This window comes from Coregonus lavaretus (assembly GCF_964263955.1).
Source record: "Coregonus lavaretus genome assembly, chromosome: 28".
NCBI lineage: Eukaryota > Metazoa > Chordata > Actinopteri > Salmoniformes > Salmonidae > Coregonus > Coregonus lavaretus.
In genome coordinates, this window is record NC_140015.1 from 41,703,727 (window position 1) to 41,730,864 (window position 27,138).

Here is a 27,138-nt window from a genome sequence, read left to right on the forward strand (position 1 = left end):
CTGCTGACTCATACTACACTTACATTTTAGTCATTTAGCAGAAGCTCTTATCGAGATTACTTACAGTTGGTCCTGGTGACTCCTGGGCCCTTATTCATAAAGGCAGTTTCCCAGAGGAGGAGTGCTGATCTAGGATCAGGTCCCCCCTGTCCATTTAATCTGTTTCATTATGATCTAAAAGGCAAAACTGATCCCAGATCAGTACTCCTACTCTTTATGAATACTGTCACAGGTGACTCCTCAAGATGAGGCTCATGATTTATAAATTATATATTTTTTTTTTTATCTTTACAGAAATTGTATTTAAACCAAGGAAGTTTGAGTTAGTAGCGATGATTTTGCATCTGTCAGCTGCTGTAAACCTATGTGATTGGATGTTATAGACCCCCATCTGAACAGTTTCTTTCCCAATGCTGTGGCCCTCACCAACTGGCCATCTGGCCCATAGAGACTAAAGGACTATACACTCTATGCTGCACACCACATCAAGCCATCTCTGAACTGTACACTACCATCTGGTCCATAGAGACTAAAGGACTATACACTCTATGCTGCACACCACATCAAGCCATCTCTGAACTGTACACTACCATCTGGCCCATAGAGACTAAAGGACTATACACTCTATGCTGCACACCACATCAAGCCATCTCTGAACTGTACACTACCATCTGGTCCATAGAGACTAAAGGACTATGCCCTCTAAACTGCTCACCACATCAAGCCATCTCTGAACTGTACACTACCATCTGGTCCATAGAGACTAAAGGACTATACACTCTACGCTGCACACCACATCAAGCCATCTCTGAACTGTACACTACCATCTGGTCCATAGAGACTAAAGGACTATACACTCTACGCTGCACACCACATCAACAGGGTTGTAGTGGAAGGTTAACGCTCTTACACACCTTTTTCTTTGCAAAATAGCGTTTACTCAACTTTGTATTTTGTTCAGTCTCGTTTCCCACTTTTTATGCGTACCCAGCATTAAGCCTGAATCCCATCGCGGAAACCAGGCCCAGGTTGGTCAGCATGATAAAGAATCATATCTCAAGCCTGCTCTGTCTATTGAATGTCTGACGACGACTTGACTTTATAATAGTTATGTGTAGCCTAGACTTACCAGAGTCTGCCCGTCTTTCCTTCAAATCAACACATTTATCCTACGTCTAATGTTGCCGAGAAATGTGCGCCACAGTTTCAACAGCCATATTGTAACTGCGTAGGCTACAAACTCACTTTCACTTTCATATGTGGAAAACGCATAACTTCTGACTGCACTGGTGTAGGAGAATAATATGACAGAACCCGGTGAGTTTGTGATCCTTCTACTAAGTAGTAATACTGTCATTCAAGGTATTTATTATCTTACTCTGTCCTTTAGACTAGATGATTGTTCAGAAATACTACATATTTTTTTATCTCTCCATATAGTGTTTTCTCCTCTGTCATCTCACTTTATATAACAACAATAACCAGAGGGTGGCGCTAACAGTCAGTTGCATTAACAGCAGTAACTCGTCACATTGTATTCAATCTTGCTTCAGTTTTTTTTTTGTACTTCTTCTTGTTACATTATTTTAGCTAAACATATAATTTACTTGAAACCACATTTTGTTAAGCTTTTTTCCTCAAATGTGAATTCCTGTATGCCTATAATAAAGTGTAAACAGGCCTACAAATCCAAAAGGTTTTTAATTTGAGAATGTTCATTTGTATGCCTCAAATAATAAACTGTCTTAAATTATCTGATGATTAGTTGAATCAGGTGTGCAAATGCTGGGCAAGAACAAAAGGATTGAGAAACCCTGAGATAAACATCAAACCCTATCATTTAAAAGCTCCTCCACCATCTTTACCAGACGTTTGACTGATAACATGTGATAACACTTTGAAAACTGCTGTCTGTCAGCAACTCAGCTCAAGTAGCAGTTCTACTAACTAGTAATATCTCATTCCAGGTATTCATTCTCTTACTCTGTCCATTAGAATAGACTATTGTTCAGAAATACTTACTTTATTTTGTACTTCTCTCCAGACAGTGTTTTCTGCTCTGTCGTCTCAAAATGGATCCTGTACAAAAGACAGAAACGCCCTCTAGATGACAGCAGAGGCCTGCTCTTGGATCTACCCTGTCTAACCACCAGTTTAGTGACCTTGTTCCATCAATATGTCCATACTACTTCACAACCGATTTGAGGTCTTGACCAGCAATTGGACTCTAGAGAAGTGGAAACGCGTTCTTTGGAGTTCTGAATCACGCTTCATCATCTGGCAGTCCGACGGACGAATCTGGGTTTGGAGGATACCAGGAAAACACTACCTGCCCGAATGCATAGTGCCAACTGTAAAGTTTGGTGGAGGAGGAATAATGGTCTGGGGCTGTTTTTCATGGTTCAGGCTCCATAGTTCCAGTGAAGATAAATCTTAACGCTACAGCATAAAAATGACATTCTAGACGATTCTGTGCTTCCAACTTTGTGGCAACAGTTTGGGGAAAGCCCTTTCCTGTTTCATCATGACAATGTCCCCGTGCACAAAGCGAGGTCCACAAAGAAATGGCTTGTCGAGATTGGTGTGGAATAACTTGACTGGCCTACACAGAGCCCTGACCTCAACCCCATCGAACACCTCAATATTAGGATGGTGTTCTTAATGTTTTGTACACTCAGTATATGTTTGTTGCTTCATGTAATGGCATATATTTTATTGCTTTATGTAATGTATTTTATCTATTGAAATATAATTTTGATATATTTTAAAATGTAGTTTCATGGTGATTTATTATGTTTTCCAGAATCTCCAACCAAACTCTGAGATCAGTCTCTCCAGTACCAAGTCATCTGTCCATGAAGAGTGACATCTCTATGGATCATCCTATACATTTTAGTGATAAATCAGGGTCCTTTGACCCCAGGTAAGTTACTGGTCAGAATTGATGATATTGCTATTGAAGAGGAGAATCTTCAAGATCTGAAACCAGATGTATTTTGTGTATCTGAGTATATACTGTAAAGCATCTGCTTATAATTTGTTGTTTATGTCATATATTTTAATACACTGAGTGTACAACATTTTCCACAACATTTCCAACGGAGACCATCAGGTTGGTAAGTCATCATACTGTAGCTCAAACCTACTGTGATGACGACCTAACTTTATAATAGTTCGTAGCCTACCTAGCAGAATCTGCCCGTCTTTCTTTCAAAATCAACACATTTATCCATCTTCTTATGCAGTGGTGTAAAGTACTTAAGTAAAACTACTTTAAAGTATCTGTACTTTACTATTTATATTTTTAACAACTTTTACTTTTACTTCACTACATTCATGAAGAAAATTATGTACTTTTTACTCCATACATTTTCCCTGACACCCAAAAGTACTCGTTACATTCAGTAAATGGTCCAATTCGCACTTATCAAGAGAACATCGCTGGTCATCCCTACTGCCTCTGATCTGGCAGACTCACTAAACACATGCTTCCTTTGTAAATGATAAAAATTATGTCTGAGTGTTGGAAAGTGACCCTGGCTATCCATAAATGAAAATAACAAGAAAATGGTGCCGTCTGGTTTGCTTAATATAAGACATTTGAATTTGAATTATTCCTACTTTACTTTTACTTTTGATACTTAAGTATATTTTAGCAATTACATTTACTTTTGACTCTTAAGTATATTTAAAATCAAATACTTTTAGACTTTTACTCAAGTAGTATTTTACTGGGTGCCTTTCACTTTTACTTGAGTCATTTTCTATTAAGGTATCTTTACTTTTTCCACCACTGCATGCCGCAGCAGTAACTCATGACATTGTACCGAAAGTTTTTTTTTTCTTATAGTCCTTCTTCAAGACATTTTTCTTACATTATTTTTGATAAACATATAATTTACTCTAAACCAGTTTTAGCTGTGTTTTTTTCCTCCAATAATAATATTAATAATTAATAATAATAATGTCTCACTTTCTCTTGTAATAATTTCACTCATTCTAGTGTGTTTGTCACGAACGTCGTATGAAGGAGTGGACCAAAGCGCAGCGTTAGTTGCGAACATACTTGCTTTATTTAATTAAAGCATACACACGAAATAACAAAACAATAAACGACTCGTGAAGTCCTCAGTGACAATGACCGAACACGGAACAAAAACCCACAAACACAAAGTGAAACACAGACAGTTAAATATGGCTCCCAATCAGAGACAACCAGCACACAGCTGACACTCGTTGCCTCTGATTGGGAGTCACACAGTCAAACATAGAAATAAACAACCTAGAACACCCAACATAGAAACAGAAAACATAGAATGAACACACCCTGGCTCAACATAATGAGTCCCAGAGCCAGGGTATGACAGTACCCCCCCCTAAAGGCGCGGACTGCGACCGCGCCTAAATACGAGCAAAACAGGGGAGGGCTGGGTGGGCATTCCTCCTCGGCGGCGGCTCCGGCTCCGGGCTTGATCCCCGTTTAAGGCCAGTGGTGTGTGTTCCCAGTACGGTCCGGCCTGTTCCTGCTCCACGCACCAAGCCTACGGTGTGTGTCGCCAGCCCGGTCCGGCCTGTCCCTGCTCCACGCACCAAGCCCAAGCAAACTACCCAATAATCCCCTCCATGAAGACTGGGGGTCAGCCTGATGAACCAAACTACCCAATAATCCTCCATGTAGCCTGATTCTCTCTCACACACATACATAATCAAACATGTTTTTTCTTCCAGTCTCACCTGAACACCGTTTTTACCTGTTTATTTTCATATCAGCCCTTTTGCGATTCCAGCCTCACCTGAACACCGTTTTTACCTGTTTATTTTCATATCAGCACTTTTGCGATTCCAGCCTCACCTGAACACCGTTTTTACCTGTTTATTTTCATATCAGCCCTTTTGAGCTTCCAGCCTCACCTGAACACCGTTTTTACCTGTTTATTTATCTGCAGTGTTTTGTCTTTCACTTCTTTTCTTTGGTGTGAATAAATAAAACCTAAAACCTAATTGAGAAATGTTTTCACTTGCAATGACTTGTTATGTTTAAACCGTGATTTAAACTGAGACTCAGTGATATGACATGTAAGGCTGTGTGTCTGCCTGTATTCATATCTGTACCTGATTTCCATTCAGACTGCTTTGTCCAGCCAAGTGGCACTTTGTGGGATACATTGAATGTAATGGAGTTGAAGTTGTGTTCCCAGCAGTCCACAGGATGGCGCCAGAGCAGCATAACTGGACTGGTGAGACCTGAGTAATATACCAGGGAAATACACTATATATACAAAAGTATGTGGACACCCCTTCAAATTTGTGGATTCTGCTATTTCAGCCACACCCGTTGCTGACAGATGTATCAAAGCGAGCACACCGCCATGCAATCTCCATAGACAAACATTAGCAGTAGAATGTCCCATACTGAAGAGCTCAGTGACTTTCAACGTGGCACCGTCATAGGATGCCACCTTTCCAACAAGTCAGTTCGTCACATGTCTGCCCTGCTAGAGCTGCCCCGGTCAGCTGTAAGTGCTGTTATTGTGAAGTGGAAACGTCTAGGAGCAACAACGGCTCAGCCGCGAAGTGGTAGGCCACACAAGCTCACAGAACGGGACCGCCGAGTGTCTATGGAGATTGCATGGCTGTGTGCTCAATTTTATACACCTGTCAGCAACCGGTGTGGCTGAATTAGCCGAATCCACTAATTTGAACGGGTGTCCACAAACTTTTGTATATATAGTGTACCTTCACATAATGTCCGCTTGTCTGAGTGCCTTATTGGAATCATGTTCTTAAAGTGCGCATGTTCAGACAGACAGGAAGTGGCTGATTAAATCACCTTTATTAAAAGATACCGGATGCTGGAATAGCAACACTTTAGGATGCAGCAGTAGCTTCCCAACACACAGGCCCAGGCTCGTGCCCAACCAAACTCCCAACTCACATAGAAGATGAACCCAAAATGGCACCCTATTCCCTATATAGTACATTACCTTTAACCAGAGCCCTATGTAGACTAGACAACACCTCATGCATCTAGTGTTCTGTTTGTCCCATGAATCACCCTGTGAACGCATCTCTAAGGGTCCAGGTCAAAAGTAACACACTATAAAGGGTATAGGGTGTCATTTGGAACACACCCACAGTAATAATAACAAAACTGTTTCTGATCGTACTTTTAAAAAAACTATAATAATCCCTGTAAATATCTGCAGTATCCTTGCCAACCATTTCAATCTGCAGATTGGTTTTTCTTTTAAAATCACAACTTGACAGTAAAATAGTCCAAAATAAAGAAGAGATCTGAAACCATGCAACACTCAACAAGCCCACATTACAGTTACTTCTGGGTTCACAACCATTTTGAATTATCAATATCATGTTCATCATCAACACTTACAACATCATATGACTTTACACAATAGTGAGAAGGACGTTTGGACGTTTTTTTTTTTTTTTTAGAGGGTTTTGGGAAGGACAGAATCAATCAAATTGTGTAGACCTTATCCACTTGAGTTACATTACTGTACAAAAGGAAATTGTCAAATTATAGATAGAACATATTTTTTGTTTCCTTAGTTTGTTACCCGAGCCAGTCGATGCCTTTAGGCCTCATGCTTGGTGTTAAAGTGGGACCCTGAGCAACAGATATACAGAACACTTCAGCACACTAACCTCCATGTTGGTACCAAACGCTAGCCTGCTGCTCCCAGATCAGTGTCTAACCTCCATGTTGGTACCAAACGCTAACCTGCTGCTCCCAGATCAGTGTCTAACCTCCATGTTGGTACCAAACGCTAACCTGCTGCTCCCAGATCAGTGTCTAACCTCCATGTTGGTACCAAACGCTAGCCTGCTGCTCCCAGATCAGTGTCTAACCTCCATGTTGGTACCAAACGCTAGCCTGCTGCTCCCAGATCAGTGTCTAACCTCCATGTTGGTACCAAACGCTAACCTGCTGCTCCCAGATCAGTGTCTAACCTCCATGTTGGTACCAAACGCTAACCTGCTGCTCCCAGATCAGTGTCTAACCTCCATGTTGGTACCAAACGCTAACCTGCTGCTCCCAGACCAGTGTGTGCTGTCATTCCATTCATTGTCATGTTTGGAGTGGCATGATGGCACCAACAGACTGATACCCAGGCTAACCAAACACCATCATAACAACATTCTAATTTACATTCTGACTGGAATGTTCATGATGCTTTGGGGTGCCAACATGGCGTCCATTAAGATACTAAACCTCAAACCCAGTTTACCTTCTACTCTGCTGTATATTTATGTCTTAGGGTCACTTCCTGCCAGAGGCAAAAATACTGAGTAGGGCTCAGTCATTGGGCTTTATAATACTGTATCAAGTCCTACAGAACATGCATATTCTACACATCCCAATCACATCCTCTTCAACATCACAGCCAGACAACAGGCTTCCTCGGGATGTTTACTTGATGTTTAATGGAAGATGGTTGATACATGGTGAATGGCTTTATCTTTTAAAGAGCAACTCTCTCAATATGCAAAGGCAGGAAATTGGGGAAATGACATTCAAGCGGCATTGAAAAATAGAGCAAATATAAGGACAAATCTGATGAACTTGTCAGAGTAAGACAACAGCAACAGTTGTCTGTTGATATGTTACCATGGTAACCCATCTTCCCTGTAAAACACCTCCAGACAGTGTGAAACCCTGTTGTTTTACATGAATTCAATAACAGCTCAGGTGTGTCAAGTACAACAGAGACAGAAGGCAACTGAAAGACACAGTAACAGAAATGCAGACGTAAAGAGCAAACAGTGAGAAAGAGACATTTCAAGATCTAGAACTTAAAAGACGGTCATTCTAGAACTAGAACTCAGAAGATGGTCATTCTAGAACTAGAACTCAGAAGATGGTCATTCTAGAACTAGAACTCAGAAGATGGTCATTCTAGAACTAGAACTCAGAAGATGGTCATTCTAGAACTAGAACTCAGAAGATGGTCATTCTAGATGTAGAACTCAGAAGATTGTAACTTCTTGAGGAGTATGAGACACGCTGTCGTCAAACATTCTAACTGATCACATTACAAAGGACTGCTCAGTGAAACCTTGTTGAACTGACAACTTCCAGAATACAACACTTTAGAATAACCTAGAATCTTCCTCTCACTATGGGGTATAAATACATCTCCATACTCCAACTTCAATGTATGAGGGAGTCCCACATGTTATAACTTTCATTTGATCCACTTCAGTTAACACACTATAGTAGAGGACATCAGATGACCTCACAGATAGAGCCTACAGTTCACACCCCCTGTGTCCCAAATGGCCCCCTATTCCCTGCATAGTGCACTACTTTAGACCAGGGCTCTGTTGGTAGTGCACTATATAGGGAATAGAGGGGCATTTTGGGATGCAGCCCACCATGTTCAGTTGTCTACTATGATGTATACTTCCTGGTTTGGTTTATGACAACATCCTCTCTGTCTCGTTCTAGACTGTGCCTAACCTAACTTCCTGTTTACACCTTTCATACCTGTCTCTGTCTTTTACTGTTATACAGGTGGGCCTTGGAGGGAGAGGGGAAGAGGAGGGAGAGAGGAAGAGGAGGATGAAGGAGAGAGGAAGGATGGAGGGACAAGGAGCGGGAGAGACACAGGGAGAGGGAGAGACACAGGGAGAGGGGGAGACACAGGGAGAGACACAGGGAGAGACACAGGGAGAGGGAGAGACAGGGAGAGGGAGAGACAGGGAGAGACACAGGGAGAGACACAGGGAGAGGGAGAGACAGGGAGAGGGGGAGACACAGGGAGAGGGGGAGACACAGGGAGAGGGGGAGACACAGGGAGAGGGAGAGACACAGGGAGAGGGAGAGACACAGGGAGAGGGAGAGACACAGGGAGAGACACAGGGAGAGACACAGGGAGAGACAGGGGGAGACACAGGGAGAGGGGGAGACACAGGGAGAGGGAGAGACACAGGGAGAGGGGGAGACACAGGGAGAGACAGGGGGAGACACAGGGAGAGGGGGAGACACAGGGAGAGGGAGAGACACAGGGAGAGGGGGAGACACAGGGAGAGACAGGGGGAGACACAGGGAGAGGGGGAGACACAGGGAGAGACAGAGACACAGGGAGAGGTAGAGACACAGGGAGAGGGAAGGAGGGGGAGACACAGGGAGAGGGGGAGACACAGGGAGAGGGAGAGACACAGGGGGAGACACAGGGAGAGGGAGAGACACAGGGAGAGACACAGGGAGAGACAGGGGGAGACACAGGGAGAGGGGGAGACACAGGGAGAGGGAGAGACACAGGGAGAGACACAGGGAGAGACAGGGGGAGACACAGGGAGAGACAGGGGGAGACACAGGGAGAGACACAGGGAGAGACAGAGACACAGGGAGAGGTAGAGACACAGGGAGAGGGAAGGAGGGGGAGACACAGGGAGAGGGGGAGACACAGGGAGAGGGAGAGACACAGGGGGAGACACAGGGAGAGGGAGAGACAGGGAGAGGGGGAGACACAGGGAGAGGGGGAGACAGGGAGAGGGGGAGACACAGGGAGAGACACAGGGAGAGACACAGGGAGAGACAGAGGGAGAGGGAGAGACAGGGAGAGGGGGAGACACAGGGAGAGACACAGGGAGAGACACAGGGAGAGGGAGAGACAGGGAGAGGGGGAGACACAGGGAGAGGGGGAGCCAGGGAGAGGGGGAGACACAGGGAGAGACACAGGGAGAGACACAGGGAGAGACACAGGGAGAGGGAGAGACACAGGGAGAGGGGGAGACACAGGGAGAGGGAGAGACACAGGGAGAGGGGGAGACACAGGGAGAGGGAGAGACAGGGAGAGGGGGAGACACAGGGAGAGGGAGAGACACAGGGAGAGGGGGAGACACAGGGAGAGGGAGAGACAGGGAGAGGGGGAGACACAGGGAGAGACACAGGGAGAGACACAGGGAGAGGGAGAGACAGGGAGAGGGGGAGACACAGGGAGAGGGGGAGACAGGGAGAGGGGGAGACACAGGGAGAGGGGGAGACACAGGGGGAGACACAGGGAGAGGGAGACACAGGGAGAGGGGGAGACACAGGGAGAGGGGGAGACACAGGGAGAGGGGAGGAGGGGGAGACACAGGGAGAGGGGGACACAGGGAGAGGTGAGGAGGGAGAGAAGAATGAGGCTCCTCTCTATTCGTCCCAGTCCTTCTTGATCCCCAGGTTCCACTCCCAGGAGAGGTGGTCGGTCTTGTCGTCGTCGGTGAAGTGGGATTTGATGTGGTAGCTGCCTCGAACAATCATGCCTTTGGGCGCCTCCTCCACCGGGGTCATGAACTCGTGCTCCTCCACCCGCGGCCCGTAGCTGCCCACCATGTACACCGCCTTGTCCACTGCAGGACACAAAATGGACGCTCAGTTGCACACTTGCTAGCCAGGTTTTAGGTGAAGGTGGGGGAAACTGTGACATCTTGTGTCAATGACAACACACAAAATGGCGGCACAGTTGCACACTTGCTAGCCAGGGTTTAGTATACAGTGGCTTGCGAAAGTATTCACCCCCCTTGGCATTTTTCCTATTTTGTTGCCTTACAACCTGGAATTAAAATGGATTTATTGGGGGGGTTTGTATCATTTTATTTACACAACATGCCTACCACTTTGAAGATGCAACATTTTTTGGGTGTGTGAAACAAACAAGAAATAAGACAAAAAAACTGAAAACTTGAGCTTGCATACTTTGTAGAGGCACCTTTTGCAGCAATTACAGCTGCAAGTCTCTTGGGGTATGTCTCTATAAGCTTGGCACATCTAGCCACTGGGATTTTTGCCCATTCTTTAAGGCAAAACTGGTCCAGCTCCTTCTAGTTGGATGGGTTCTGCTGGTGTACAGCAATCTTTAAGTCATCCCACAGATTCTCAATTGGATTGAGATCTAGGCTTTGACTAGGCCATTCCAAGACATTTAAATGTTTCCCCTTAAACCACTTGAGTGTTGCTTTAGCAGTATGCTTAGGGTCATTGTCCTGCTGGAAGGTGAACCTCCGTCCCAGTCTCAAATCTCTGAAAGACTGAAACAGGTTTCCCTCAAGAATTTCCCATTCCTTCAATTCTGACCAGTTTCCCAGTCCCTGCAGATGAAAAACATCCCCACAGCATGATGCTGCCACCACCATGCTTCACTGTGGGGATGGTGTTCTCGGGGTGATGAGAGGTGTTGGGTTTGCGCCAGACATAGCGTTTTCCTTGATGGCCAAAAAGCTCAATTTTAGTCTCATCTGACCAGAGTACCTTCTTCCATATGTTTGGGGAGTCTCCCACATGTCTTTTGGCGAACACCAAACGTGTTTGCTTATTTTTTTCTTTAAGCAATGGCTTCTTTCTGGCCACTCTTCCGTAAAGCCCAGCTCTGTGGAGTGTACGGCTTAAAGTGGTCCAATGGACAGATACTCCAATCTCTGCTGTGGAGCTTTGCAGCTCCTTCAAGGTCTCTTTGTTGCCTCTTTGATAATAGATTTAATGGTGCTCTGTGGGATGTTCAAAGTTTTGGATATTTTTTTAGAACCCAACCCTGATCTGTACTTCTCCACAGCTTTGTCCCTGACCTGTTTGGAGAGTTCCTTGGTCTTCATGGTGCCGCTTGCTTGGTGGTGCCCCTTGCTTAGTGGTGTTGCAGACTCTGGGGCCTTTCAGAACAGGTGTATATATACTGAGATCATGTGACACTTAAATAAAGTCCACCTGTGTGCAATCTAACTAATTATGTGACTGCTGAAGGTAATTGGTTGCACCAGATCTTATTTAGGGACTTCATAGCAAAGGGGGTGAATACATATGCACACACGACATTTCTGTTATTTTTTTTTTTTAACAAGTTATTTGTTTCATTTCACTTCACCAATTTGGACTATTTTGTGTATGTCCATTACATGAAATCCAAATAAAAATCCATTTAAATTACAGGTTGTAATGCAACAAAATAGGAAAACGCCAAGGGGGATGAATATTTTTGCAAGGGACTTTATGTAGTGGAAACTGTGACAATTTGTGTCAGTGACAACACACCAAATCGCGGCTCAGTTGCACAGTTGGTAATCAGGTTTTAAGTGTATGTGGGGGAAACTGATGTCTTGTGTCGATGACAGCACACAAAATGGTGGCTCAGTTGCACCCTTGCTAGCCAGGGTTTAGGTGTATGTATCAGAAACTGACACGGTCTACGGGTCTAAACAGCACAGCTGTCCGGGGGTTTCTTCGGATGGGGGCCACAGTGTCTCCGGACCGCTCCTGTCTCAGCCTCCAGTATTTATGCTGCAGTAGTTTATGTGTCGGGGGGCTGGGGTTAGTTGGTTATACCTGGAGTACTTCTCCTGTCTTATCCAGTGTCCTGTGTGAATTTAAGTATGCTCTCTCTAATTCTCTCGTTCTCTCTTTCTCTCTGAGAACCTGAGCCCTAGGACCATACGTCAGGACTACCGGGCATGATGACACCCTGCTGCCCCCAGTCCGCCTGGCCTTGCTGCTATTCCAGTTTCAACTGTTCTGCCTGCGGCTACGAAACCCCTACCTGTCCCAGACCTGCTGTTTTCAACTCTAAATGATCGGCTATGAAAAGCCAACTGAGAGACCTGAGCCCTAGGACCATACGTCGGGACTACCGGCCGTGGTGACTCCTTGCTATCCCCAGTCCGCCTGGCCTTGCTGCTATTCCAGTTTAAACTGTTCTGCCTGCGGTTATGGAACCCCTACCTGTCCCAGACCTGCTGTTTTAAACTCTAATGATCGGCTATGAAAAGCCAACTGAGATTTATTCCTGATTATTATTTGACCATGCTTGTCACTTATGAACATTTTTGAACATCTTGGCATGGTTCTGTTATAATCTCCACCCGGCACAGCCAGAAGAGGACTGGCCACCCCTCATAGCCTGGTTCCTCTCTAGGTTTCTTCCTAGGTTTTGCCTTTCTAGGGAGTTTTTCCTAGCCACCGTGCTTCTACACCTGCATTACTAGCTGTTTGGGGTTTTAGGCTGGGTTTCTGTACAGCACTTCGAGATATTAGCTGATGTAAGAAGGGCTATATAAAATAAAATTGATTGATTGATTGAATACACAGTTCGGCACAAAATGGTGTCCACCTTACCTCTGAGTCCTTTCCTGTAGGTCAGATGGACGTACTTCAGTCCAGACACAATATCCCTGTTAACCTGGAGAGGAGAGGAGAGGGTAAGGAGAGGAGAGGAGAGGAGAGGAGAGGAGAGGAGAGGAGAGGAGAGGAGAGGAGAGGAGAGGAGAGGAGAGGAGAGGAGAGGAGAGGAGAGGAGAGGAGAGGAGAGGAGAGGAGTTACTATATGTAGGGGCACACACACACAGGACCCCAGATAAATCCTACACCTCTGTTTTTCCTCTAGGGACTGTTTTCAAAGAGGGAGACTTTTCTCACGTAAGGGAAGATCTAGACTATGGCCGGGATTCAATTCCATCGCACTTTGTCGAACAACGCACATTTCAGACTGAGCTGACATATGCAGCGTCTACCATGAATGCAGTCTCCGCCAACACGGGAACATTGCCTTTAAAAGGTGCCTTGCCGGGCAAAGTGCAATAGGTTTGAATCCCAGACTAGACCAGAGTATCTCAGAGTTGTATCTGTTCATATCTGATTCCACAATAATCTGTCTTAAAAGCTTTAAAGGATATTTCATCCCCAAGTAGAAGTGGTCTACTGTCACCATGAATTAGAATGGGTGCAAACAACATAGATACTCTCCAATCTTTCTCATTACTTTTCAATGGCACCTACAACTTCTTCAGACCTCATTTCAACGTCTAATTTTGATTTACATTTGGTTGAGTTGTCAACTAACATGAATTCAACATGAAATCAACACAAAATGTCACCATGCAATTGGATTTAGGTTTAAAATGTTGTTAAAAAATAATAATTCCATTACGTTGATGACTTTTCTGCAAATCCAATCAGTTTCCCACATTGATTCAACGTCGTCACATTGAATCTTTTTATTGAAACGACATGGAAACAACGAAGGAGCTGATGGTCTTCAGGAAACAGCAGAAACTCGCCCCTATCCACATCGACGGGACCGCAGTGGAGAAGGTGGAACGCTTCAAGTTCCTCGGCGTACACATCACTGACAAACTGAACACCACTGAAATGGTCCACCCACGCAGACAGTGTGGTGAAGAAGGCGTAACAGAGCCTCTTCAACCTCAGGAGGCTGAAGAAATTTGGCTTGGCACCTAAAACCCTCACAAACTTTTACAGATGCACAATTGAGAGCATCCTGTCGGGCTGTATCACCGCCTGGTACGGCAACTGCACCGCCCGCAACCGCAGGGCTCTCCAGAGGGTGGTGCGGTCTGCCCAACGCATCACTGGGGGCACACTGCCTGCCCTCCAGGACACCTACGGCACCCGATGTCACAGGAAAGCCAAAAATATAATCAAGGACATCAACCACCCGAGCCACGGCCTGTTCACCCCGCTATCATCCAGAAGGCGAGGTCAGTACAGGTGCATCAAAGCTGGGACCGAGAGACTGAAAAACAGCTTCTATCTCAAGGCCATCAGACTGTTAAATAGCCATCACTAGCCGGCTACCACCCGATTACTCAATCCTGCAGCTTAAAGGCTGCTGCCCTATATACATAGACATGGAATCACTGGTCACTTTAATAATGGAACACTAGTCACTTTAATAATGTTTACATACTGCTTTACTCATCTCATATGTATATACTGTATTCTACTCTACTGTATTTTAGTCAAAGCCACTCCGACATTGCTCATCCTAATATTTATACATTTTTTAATTCCATTATTTTCCTTTTAGATTTGTGTGTATTGTTGTGAATTGTTAGATACTACTGCACTGTTGGAGCTAGGAACACAAGCATTTCTCTACACCCGCAATAACATCTGGTAAATATGTGTATGTGATTTGATTTGATTGAACCAGTTTGTAGCCAGTGGGTTATTCTGAGCCCCAGAACTAGATTGAGAAATACTAATAGATCCATGCTCAATGTAACATGGCTTCAGATTGTAAATAAAGTCCCTAATAAAACCACTACAATCTACTGGACACAATCTACTGTAATGCCCCTGTAATGCCCCTGTAATGCCCCTGTAATGCCCCTGTAATGCCCCTGAACATGCTCTCATTTAATGAAAATGCCTCAGAACAGTCTCTAGACAGTACCAGAACAATCCACTAGAGTCTGGTTGCTGTTCCTGTCCTGTATATTTCTCTGTTCTGTTTCTTCACAGTCGGAACATGGGACCAGATGGCCAGGACCAGGACATGGGACCAGATGGCTAGGACCGGGACATGGGACCAGATGGCTAGGACCGGGACATGGGACCAGATGGCCAGGACCAGGACATGGGACAAGATGGCCAGGACCGGGACACGGGACCAGATGGCCAGGGCTGGGAAATGGGACCAGATGGCCAGGACTGAGACATGGGACCAGATGGCCAGGACTGGGACATGGGACCAGATGGCCAGGACTGGGACATGGGACCAGATGGCCAGGACTGGGACATGGGACCAGATGGCCAGGACTGGGACATGGGACCAGATGGCCAGGACTGGGAAATGGGACCAGATGACCAGGACTGGGAAATGGGACCAGATGGCCAGGACTGGGAAATGGGACCAGATGGCCAGGACCGGGACATGGGACCAGATGGCCAGGACTGGGACATGGGACCAGATGGCCAGGACTGGGAAATGGGACCAGATGGCTAGGACCAGGACATGGGACCAGATGGCCAGGACCGGGAAATGGGACCAGATGGCCAGGACTGGGAAATGGGACCAGATGGCCAGGACTGGGAAATGGGACCAGGTGGCCAGGACCGGGACATGGGACCAGATGGCCAGGACCGGGACATGGGACCAGATGGCCAGGACTGGGACATGGGACCAGATGGCCAGGACTGGGAAATGGGACCAGATGGCTAGGACCGGGACATGGGACCAGATGGCCAGCACTGGGAAATGGGACCAGATGGCCAGGACTGGGAAATTGGACCAGATGGCCAGGACCGGGACATGAACCAGATGGCCAGGACCGGGACATGGGACCAGATGGCCAGGACTGGGAAATGGGACCAGATGGCCAGGACCGGGACATGGGACCAGATGGCCAGGACCGGGACATGGGACCAGATGGCCAGGACTGGGACATGGGACCAGATGGCCAGGACTGGGAAATGGGGCCAGATGGCCAGGACTGGGAAATGGGACCAGATGGCCAGGACTGGGACATGGGACCAGATGGCCAGGACTGGGAAATGGGGCCAGATGGCTAGGACCGGGACATGGGACCAGATGGCCAGGACTGGGAAATGGGACCAGATGGCTAGGACCGGGACATGGGACCAGATGGCCAGGACTGGGAAATGGGGCCAGATGGCTAGGACCGGGACATGGGACCAGATGGCCAGGACCGGGACATGGGGCCAGATGGCCAGGACCGGGACATGGGACCAGATGGCCAGGACCGGGACATGGGACCAGATGGCTAGGACTGGGAAATGGGACCAGATGGCCAGGACTGGGAAATGGGGCCAGATAGCTAGGACCGGGACATGGGACCAGATGGCCAGGACTGGGAAATGGGACCAGATGGCTAGGACCGGGACATGGGACCAGATGACTAGGACCGGGACATGGGACCAGATGGCCAGGACTGGGAAATGGGACCAGATGGCTAGGACCGGGACATGGGACCAGATGGCCAGGACTGGGAAATGGGGCCAGATGGCTAGGACCGGGACATGGGACCAGATGGCCAGGACCGGGACATGGGGCCAGATGGCCAGGACCGGGACATGGAGCCAGATGGCCAGGACCGGGACATGGGACCAGACGGCCAGGACCAGGGACCAGATGGCCAGGACCGGGACATGGGACCAGATGGCTAGGACTGGGAAATGGAACCAGATGGCCAGGACCAGGACATGGGGCCAGACGGCCAGGACCAGGACATGGGACCAGATGGCCAGGACCGGGACATGGGACCAGATGGCCAGGACCGGGACATGGGACCAGATGGCCAGGACCAGGACATGGTCTATTTATAGTACCTGTCCCATTAGTACAACACTGAGGAGACCTCCATTAACACTGAGGAGACCTCCATTAACACTGATGAGACCTCCATTAGTACAGCACTGAAGAGACCTCCATTAACACTGAGGAGACCTCCATTAACACTGAGGAGACCTTCATTAACACTGAGGAGACCTCCATTAACACTGAGGAGACCTCCATTAGTACAGCACTGAGGAGATCTCCATTAGTACAGCACTGAGGAGACCTCCATTAACACTGAGAAGACCTCCATTAACACTGAGGAGACCTCCATTAACACTGAGGAGACCTCCATTAACACTGATGAGACCTCCATTAACACTGAGGAGACCTCCATTAGTACAGCACTGAGGAGACCTCCATAAACACTGAGGAGAACTCCATTAGTACAGCACTGAGGAGACCTCCATTAACACTGAGGAGACCTCCATTAACACTGAGGAGACCTCCATTAGTACATCACTGAGGAGACCTCCATTAACACTGAGGAGACCTCCATTAGTACAGCACTGAGGAGACCTCCATTAACACTGAGGAGACCTCCATTAACACGGAGGAGACCTCCATTAACACTGAGGAGACCTCCATTAGTACAGCACTGAGGAGACCTCCTTTAACACTGAGGAGACCTCCATTAGTATAGCACTGAGGAGACCTCCATTAACACTGAGGAGACCTCCATTAGTATAGCACTGAGGAGACCTCCATTAACACTGAGGAGACCTCCATTAGTATAGCACTGAGGAGACCTCCATTAACACTGAGGAGACCTCCATTAACACTGAGGAGACCTCCATTAGTACAGCACTGATGAGACCTCCATTAACACTGAGGAGACCTCCATTAACACTGAGGAGACCTCCATTAGTACATCACTGAGGAGACCTCCATTAACACTGAGGAGACCTCCATTAGTACAGCACTGAGGAGACCTCCATTAACACTGAGGAGACCTCCATTAACACTGAGGAGACCTCCATTAACACTGAGGAGACCTCCATTAGTACAGCACTGAGGAGACCTCCATTAACACTGAGGAGACCTCCATTAGTATAGCACTGAGGAGACCTCCATTAACACTGAGGAGACCTCCATTAGTATAGCACTGAGGAGACCTCCATTAACACTGAGGAGACCTCCATTAGTATAGCACTGAGGAGACCTCCATTAACACTGAGGAGACCTCCATTAACACTGAGGAGACCTCCATTAACACTGAGGAGACCTCCATTAGTACAGCACTGATGAGACCTCCATTAACACTGAGGAGACCTCCATTAACACTGAGGAGACCTCCATTAGTACAGCACTGAGGAGACCTCCATTAACACTGAGGAGACCTCCATTAGTACAGCACTGAGGAGACCTCCATTAACACTGAGGAGACCTCCATTAACACTGAGGAGACCTCCATTAACACTAAGGAGACCTCCATTAACACTGAGGAGACCTCCATTAGTACAGCACTGAGGAGACCTCCATTAACACTGAGGAGACCTTCATTAACACTGAGGAGACCTCCATTAACACTGAGGAGACCTCCATTAACACTGAGGAGACCTCCATTAACATTGAGGATACCTCCATTAGTACAGCACTGAGGAGACCTCCATTAACACTGAGGATACCTCCATTAACACTGAGGAGACCTCCATTAGTACAGCACTGAGGAGACCTCCATTAACACTGAGGAGACCTCCATTAACACTGAGGAGACCTCCATTAACACTGATGAGACCTCCATTAACACTGAGGAGACCTCCATTAGTACAGCACTGAGGAGACCTCCATTAACACTGAGGAGAACTCCATTAGTACAGCACTGAGGAGACCTCCATTAACACTGAGGAGACCTCCATTAGTACATCACTGAGGAGACCTCCATTAACACTGAGGAGACCTCCATTAGTACAGCACTGAGGAGACCTCCATTAACACTGAGGAGACCTCCATTAACACTGAGGAGACCTCCATTAACACTGAGGAGACCTCCATTAGTACAGCACTGAGGAGACCTCCATTAACACTGAGGAGACCTCCATTAGTATAGCACTGAGGAGACCTCCATTAACACTGAGGAGACCTCCATTAGTATAGCACTGAGGAGACCTCCATTAACACTGAGGAGACCTCCATTAGTATAGCACTGAGGAGACCTCCATTAACACTGAGGAGACCTCCATTAACACTGAGGAGACCTCCATTAGTACAGCACTGAGGAGACCTCCATTAACACTGAGGAGACCTCCATTAGTACAGCACTGATGAGACCTCCATTAACACTGAGGAGACCTCCATTAACACTGAGGAGACCTCCATTAGTACAGCACTGAGGAGACCTCCATTAACACTGAGGAGACCTCCATTAGTACAGCACTGAGGAGACCTCCATTAACACTGAGGAGACCTCCATTAGTACAGCACTGAGGAGACCTCCATTAACACTGAGGAGACCTCCATTAGTACAACACTGAGGAGACCTCCATTAACACTGAGGAGACCTCCATTAGTACAGCACTGAGGAGACCTCCATTAACACTGAGGAGACCTCCATTAACACTGAGGAGACCTCCATTAGTACAGCACTGAGGAGACCTCCATTAACACTGAGGAGACCTTCATTAACACTGAGGAGACCTCCATTAACACTGAGGAGACCTCCATTAACACTGAGGAGACCTCCATTAACACTGAGGAGACCTCCATTAGTACAGCACTGAGGAGACCTCCATTAACACTGAGGATACCTCCATTAACACTGAGGAGACCTCCATTAGTACAGTACTGAGGAGACCTCCATTAACACTGAGGAGATCTCCATTAACACTGAGGAGACCATTAACACTGAGGAGACCTCCATTAACACTGAGGAGACCTCCATTAGTACAGCACTGAGGAGATCTCCATTAGTACAGCAATGAGGAGACCTCCATTAACACTGAGGAGACCTCCATTAACACTGAGGAGACCTCCATTAGTACAGCACTGAGGAGACCTCCATTAGTACAGCACTGAGGAGACCTCCATTAGTACAGCACTGAGGAGCCTACATTAGTACAGCACTGAGGAGACCTCCATTAGTACAGCACTGAGGAGACCTCCATTAGTACAGCACTGAGGAGACCTCCATTAGTACAGCACTGAGGAGACCTCCATTAGTACAGCACTGAGGAGACCTCCATTAGTACAGCACTGAGGAGACCTCCATTAGTACAGCACTGAGGAGACCTCCATTAGTACAGCACTGAGGAGACCTCCATTAGTACAGCACTGAGGAGACCTCCATTAACAATGAGTAGACCTCCATTAACACAACACTGAGGAGACCTCCATTAACACTGAGGAGACCTCCATTAGTACAGCACTGAGGAGACCTCCATTAGTACAGCAATGAGGAGACCTCCATTAACACTGAGGAGACCTCCACTAACTCTGAGGAGATCTCCATTAGTACAGCACTGAGGAGACCTCCATTAACATTGAGGAGACCTCCATTAACACTGAGGAGACCTAAAATAAATAAATAAAAATCCACTAACTCTGAGGAGACCTCCATTAGTACAGCACTGAGGAGACCTCCATTAACACTGAGGAGACCTCCAGTAGTACAACACTGAGGAGACCTCCATTAACACTGAGCAGACCGACATTAGTACAGCACTGAGGAGACCTCCATTAACACTGAGGAGACCTCCATTAACACTGAGGAGACCTCCACTAACTCTGAGGAGACCTCCATTAGTACAGCACTGAGGAGACCTCCATTAACACTGAGGAGACCTCCATTAGTACAACACTGAGGAGACCTCCATTAACACTGAGCAGACCGACATTAGTACATCACTGAGGAGACCTCCATTAACACTGAGGAGACCTCCATTAACACTGAGGAGACCTCCACTAACTCTGAGGAGACCTCCATTAGTACAGCAATGAGGAGACCTCCACTAACTCTGAGGAGACCTCCACTAACTCTGAGGAGACCTCCATTAGTACAGCACTGAGGAGACCTCCATTAACACTGAGGAGACCTCCATTAACACTGAGGAGACCTCCATTAGTACAGCACTGAGGAGACCTCCATTAACACTGAGGAGACCTCCATTAACACTGAGGAGACCTCCATTAGTACAGCACTGAGGAGACCTCCATTAACACTGAGGAGACCTCCATTAACACTGATGAGACCTCCATTAACACTGAGGAGACCTCCATTAGTACAGCACTGAGGAGACCTCCATTAGTACAGCACTGAGGAGACCTCCATTAACACTGAGGAGAACTCCATTAGTACAGCACTGAGGAGACCTCCATTAACACTGAGGAGACCTCCATTAGTACATCACTGAGGAGACCTCCATTAACACTGAGGAGACCTCCATTAGTACAGCACTGAGGAGACCTCCATTAACACTGAGGAGACCTCCATTAACACTGAGGAGACCTCCATTAACACTGAGGAGACCTCCATTAGTACAGCACTGAGGAGACCTCCATTAACACTGAGGAGACCTCCATTAGTATAGCACTGAGGAGACCTCCATTAACACTGAGGAGACCTCCATTAGTATAGCACTGAGGAGACCTCCATTAACACTGAGGAGACCTCCATTAACACTGAGGAGACCTCCATTAACACTGAGGAGACCTCCATTAACACTGAGGAGACCTCCATTAACACTGAGGAGACCTCCATTAGTACAGCACTGATGAGACCTCCATTAACACTGAGGAGACCTCCATTAACACTGAGGAGACCTCCATTAGTACAGCACTGAGGAGACCTCCATTAACACTGAGGAGACCTCCATTAGTACAGCACTGAGGAGACCTCCATTAACACTGAGGAGACCTCCATTAGTACAGCACTGAGGAGACCTCCATTAGTACAGCACTGAGGAGACCTCCATTAGTACAGCACTGAGGAGACCTCCATTAGTACAGCACTGAGGAGACCTCCATTAGTACAGCACTGAGGAGACCTCCATTAGTACAGCACTGAGGAGACCTCCATTAGTACAGCACTGAGGAGACCTCCATTAGTACAGCACTGAGGAGACCTCCATTAACAATGAGGAGACCTCCATTAACACAACACTGAGGAGACCTCCATTAACACTGAGGAGACCTCCATTAGTACAGCACTGAGGAGACCTCCATTAGTACAGCAATGAGGAGACCTCCATTAACACTGAGGAGACCTCCACTAACTCTGAGGAGATCTCCATTAGTACAGCACTGAGGAGACCTCTATTAACATTGAGGAGACCTCCATTAACACTGAGGAGACCTAAAATAAATAAATAAAAATCCACTAACTCTGAGGAGACCTCCATTAGTACAGCACTGAGGAGACCTCCATTAACACTGAGGAGACCTCCAGTAGTACAACACTGAGGAGACCTCCATTAACACTGAGCAGACCGACATTAGTACAGCACTGAGGAGACCTCCATTAACACTGAGGAGACCTCCATTAACACTGAGGAGACCTCCACTAACTCTGAGGAGACCTCCATTAGTACAGCACTGAGGAGACCTCCATTAACACTGAGGAGACCTCCATTAGTACAACACTGAGGAGACCTCCATTAACACTGAGCAGACCGACATTAGTACATCACTGAGGAGACCTCCATTAACACTGAGGAGACCTCCATTAACACTGAGGAGACCTCCACTAACTCTGAGGAGACCTCCATTAGTACAGCAATGAGGAGACCTCCACTAACTCTGAGGAGACCTCCACTAACTCTGAGGAGACCTCCATTAGTACAGCACTGAGGAGACCTCCATTAACACTGAGGAGACCTCCATTAACACTGAGGAGACCTCCATTAGTACAGCACTGAGGAGACCTCCATTAACACTGAGGAGACCTCCATTAACACTGAGGAGACCTCCATTAGTACAGCACTGAGGAGACCTCCATTAACACTGAGGAGACCTCCATTAACACTGATGAGACCTCCATTAACACTGAGGAGACCTCCATTAGTACAGCACTGAGGAGACCTCCATTAGTACAGCACTGAGGAGACCTCCATTAACACTGAGGAGAACTCCATTAGTACAGCACTGAGGAGACCTCCATTAACACTGAGGAGACCTCCATTAGTACATCACTGAGGAGACCTCCATTAACACTGAGGAGACCTCCATTAGTACAGCACTGAGGAGACCTCCATTAACACTGAGGAGACCTCCATTAACACTGAGGAGACCTCCATTAACACTGAGGAGACCTCCATTAGTACAGCACTGAGGAGACCTCCATTAACACTGAGGAGACCTCCATTAGTATAGCACTGAGGAGACCTCCATTAACACTGAGGAGACCTCCATTAGTATAGCACTGAGGAGACCTCCATTAACACTGAGGAGACCTCCATTAACACTGAGGAGACCTCCATTAACACTGAGGAGACCTCCATTAACACTGAGGAGACCTCCATTAACACTGAGGAGACCTCCATTAGTACAGCACTGATGAGACCTCCATTAACACTGAGGAGACCTCCATTAACACTGAGGAGACCTCCATTAGTACAGCACTGAGGAGACCTCCATTAACACTGAGGAGACCTCCATTAGTACAGCACTGAGGAGACCTCCATTAACACTGAGGAGACCTCCATTAGTACAGCACTGAGGAGACCTCCATTAACACTGAGGAGACCTCCATTAGTACAACACTGAGGAGACCTCCATTAACACTGAGGAGACCTCCATTAGTACAGCACTGAGGAGACCTCCATTAACACTGAGGAGACCTCCATTAACACTGAGGAGACCTCCATTAGTACAGCACTGAGGAGACCTCCATTAACACTGAGGAGACCTTCATTAACACTGAGGAGACCTCCATTAACACTGAGGAGACCTCCATTAACACTGAGGAGACCTCCATTAACACTGAGGAGACCTCCATTAGTACAGCACTGAGGAGACCTCCATTAACACTGAGGATACCTCCATTAACACTGAGGAGACCTCCATTAGTACAGCACTGAGGAGACCTCCATTAACACTGAGGAGACCTCCATTAACACTGAGGAGATCTCCATTAACACTGAGGAGACCATTAACACTGAGGAGACCTCCATTAACACTGAGGAGACCTCCATTAGTACAGCACTGAGGAGATCTCCATTAGTACAGCAATGAGGAGACCTCCATTAACACTGAGGAGACCTCCATTAACACCGAGGAGACCTCCATTAGTACAGCACTGAGGATACCTCCATTAGTACAGCACTGAGGAGACCTCCATTAGTACAGCACTGAGGAGACCTCCATTAGTACAGCACTGAGGAGACCTCCATTAGTACAGCACTGAGGAGACCTCCATTAGTACAGCACTGAGGAGACCTCCATTAGTACAGCACTGAGGAGACCTCCATTAGTACAGCACTGAGGAGACCTCCATTAGTACAGCACTGAGGAGACCTCCATTAGTACAGCACTGAGGAGACCTCCATTAACAATGAGGAGACCTCCATTAACACAACACTGAGGAGACCTCCATTAACACTGAGGAGACCTCCATTAGTACAGCACTGAGGAGACCTCCATTAGTACAGCAATGAGGAGACCTCCATTAACACTGAGGAGACCTCCACTAACTCTGAGGAGATCTCCATTAGTACAGCACTGAGGAGACCTCCATTAACATTGAGGAGACCTCCATTAACACTGAGGAGACCTCCACTAACTCTGAGGAGACCTCCATTAGTACAGCACTGAGGAGACCTCCATTAACACTGAGGAGACCTCCATTAGTACAACACTGAGGAGACCTCCATTAACACTGAGCAGACCGACATTAGTACAGCACTGAGGAGACCTCCATTAACACTGAGGAGACCTCCATTAACACTGAGGAGACCTCCACTAACTCTGAGGAGACCTCCATTAGTACAGCACTGAGGAGACCTCCATTAACACTGAGGAGACCTCCATTAGTACAACACTGAGGAGACCTCCATTAACACTGAGCAGACCGACATTAGTACATCACTGAGGAGACCTCCATTAACACTGAGGAGACCTCCATTAACACTGAGGAGACCTCCACTAACTCTGAGGAGACCTCCATTAGTACAGCAATGAGGAGACCTCCACTAACTCTGAGGAGACCTCCACTAACTCTGAGGAGACCTCCATTAGTACAGCACTGAGGAGACCTCCATTAACACTGAGGAGACCTCCATTAACACTGAGGAGACCTCCATTAGTACAGCACTGAGGAGACCTCCATTAACACTGAGGAGACCTCCATTAACACTGAGGAGACCTCCATTAGTACAGCACTGAGGAGACCTCCATTAACACTGAGGAGACCTCCATTAACACTGAGGAGACCTCCATTAACACTGAGGAGACCTTCCTGAGCACTGATGGACACAGAGAGAGGAAGAGGAAAAACTGATCTCTCATTGTCTCCATCTATCTCTCTGGGATCTCTACTGGCACAACAACAACACAAGAAAAAATAAAGAGAAGAACAGAACAGAGCAGAGCAGAACAGAGCAGAACCGAAGAGAACAGAGCAGAACAGAGCAGAACAGAGCAGAGCAGAACAGAGCAGAGCAGAGCAGAACAGAACAGAGCAGAACAGAGCAGAACCGAACAGAACAGAACAGAGCAGAACCGAACAGAACCGAGCAGAGCAGAACAGAGCAGAACCGAACAGAACAGAACAAGAGAAAGGAGGAAAGGGGAGGAGGGGGAGGAGGAAGAGGAGGTTCTCACCTTGAAGTGTATCTTCACTCTGTAGTCCACTCCTTCCTTCATGGTGAAACTCTTCTTCTTCAGAGCCTCCACGTCACCTGCAGGTCAACATCATGACAATGTGAGGTCAACAGATGACGTTATCACTTCCATATTCAAACACAACAGACAAACTGCAGATGATATCCATATTGTTATGAAATTCTCTGTGTCTGGTCTCTGTGTCTGGTCTCTGAGTGTTCTCTGTGTCTGGTCTCTGAGTGTTCTATTTTCTACATAGTGCACTACTTTTGACCAGAGACCACTCTAGAACCCTCTGACCACAGATACAGCACAGTAATTGGTGTTTAATACATTTCACCTATACTTGACCTGCTGTAAAAGCCTTATCATGGAGGATACAGGAGAGGAGGAGGAGGAAGCAGCAGAGATAAAAGGAGAAAGATGAAGAGAAGAGAGAAGAGAGAAGAGAGTGCTTATGGTTCTGAAAGGAAGAGAGAGAAGGAAGCAGAGGAGAGATAAAGGACAGATAAAACAGAAAGGACAGCACTGACGTGTTGCGGTGGACACACACACACACACACACACACACACTCCTCCTGCCCCCCCCTCCCCCCCAGACCTAGTTTAACAGTAACTCGTGGTATTACCAGTCAACATCAGTCACATCAGACAGTGTGCTTCAACCATTACACTCTCATAAAAAAGGGTTCTTCCAAAAGGATTGTTCGGCTGTCCCCATAGGAGAACCCTTTAGCTCTCTCCCTCTCTTTCTAGTCTCCCCCGCTCTCTCTCTCCCCCTCTCACCTACCTCTCCCTGTCTCTCTCTCTATCTCCCTCCCTCTCTCTATCTCTCGCTCTCCCTCTCTGAAGACAGGATCAGACATTGGTTCCCTGGAGAGTGTTTCTCACTGAGTTGGAGAAAATGGGTCAACAATAGAACTCTCTCTCTCTCTCCCTCTCTCCCTCCCTCCGTCTGTTCTGGTAATAACCCACAAACTGCAGACGGATAGAACCAGCACATCACAGGTAGCACATGCAGGTATATCAGGCATCCCTTTTCACTCTCCTCCTCTCTCACCCTCTCTGTCTCTCTACCCCCTCCCTCACCCTCTCTCCCCCCCTCCCTCTCTCTCCACCCCTACCCCTCCATCCCTCTCTCTCCACCCCTACCCCTTAGCTTCCCTCTCTCTCCCTCTCTCTCCACCGCTACCCCTCCCTCCCTCTCTCTCCACCCCTACCTCTTAGCTTCCCTCTCTCTCATTTCTGTCTGTCTCCTCTTTCCATCAGAAAATGAGGGGAGGGAGGAAGGAAG

General features: G+C 47.1%; 2 protein-coding genes across 3 annotated transcripts in view; both read right to left on the reverse strand.

Annotated features, from left to right (window-relative positions):
- LOC311103291 (uncharacterized protein) overlaps positions 1-1,478 on the reverse strand; it is a 48,083-nt gene extending 46,605 nt beyond the window's left edge. Inside the window, 1 exon segment of the mRNA XM_084144824.1 lies at positions 1,130-1,478. The gene's annotated coding sequence lies outside the window, so the exon portion shown is untranslated.
- An 8,545-nt stretch (positions 1,479-10,023) lies between these two features.
- The window catches only part of LOC311103669 (rho GDP-dissociation inhibitor 2-like), an 84,479-nt gene continuing 67,364 nt past the window's right edge, over positions 10,024-27,138 (reverse strand). For both annotated transcript variants that reach the window (XM_084145282.1, XM_084145281.1), the window contains exons 4-6: positions 25,845-25,921; positions 13,109-13,172; positions 10,024-10,359 (exon numbers count right to left, since the gene is read on the reverse strand). In XM_084145282.1, coding sequence (XP_084001408.1) covers positions 10,160-10,359; positions 13,109-13,172; positions 25,845-25,921 — 341 coding nt within the window. In that variant the 3' untranslated portion in view covers positions 10,024-10,159. The remainder of the gene's footprint in view (positions 10,360-13,108; positions 13,173-25,844; positions 25,922-27,138) is intronic.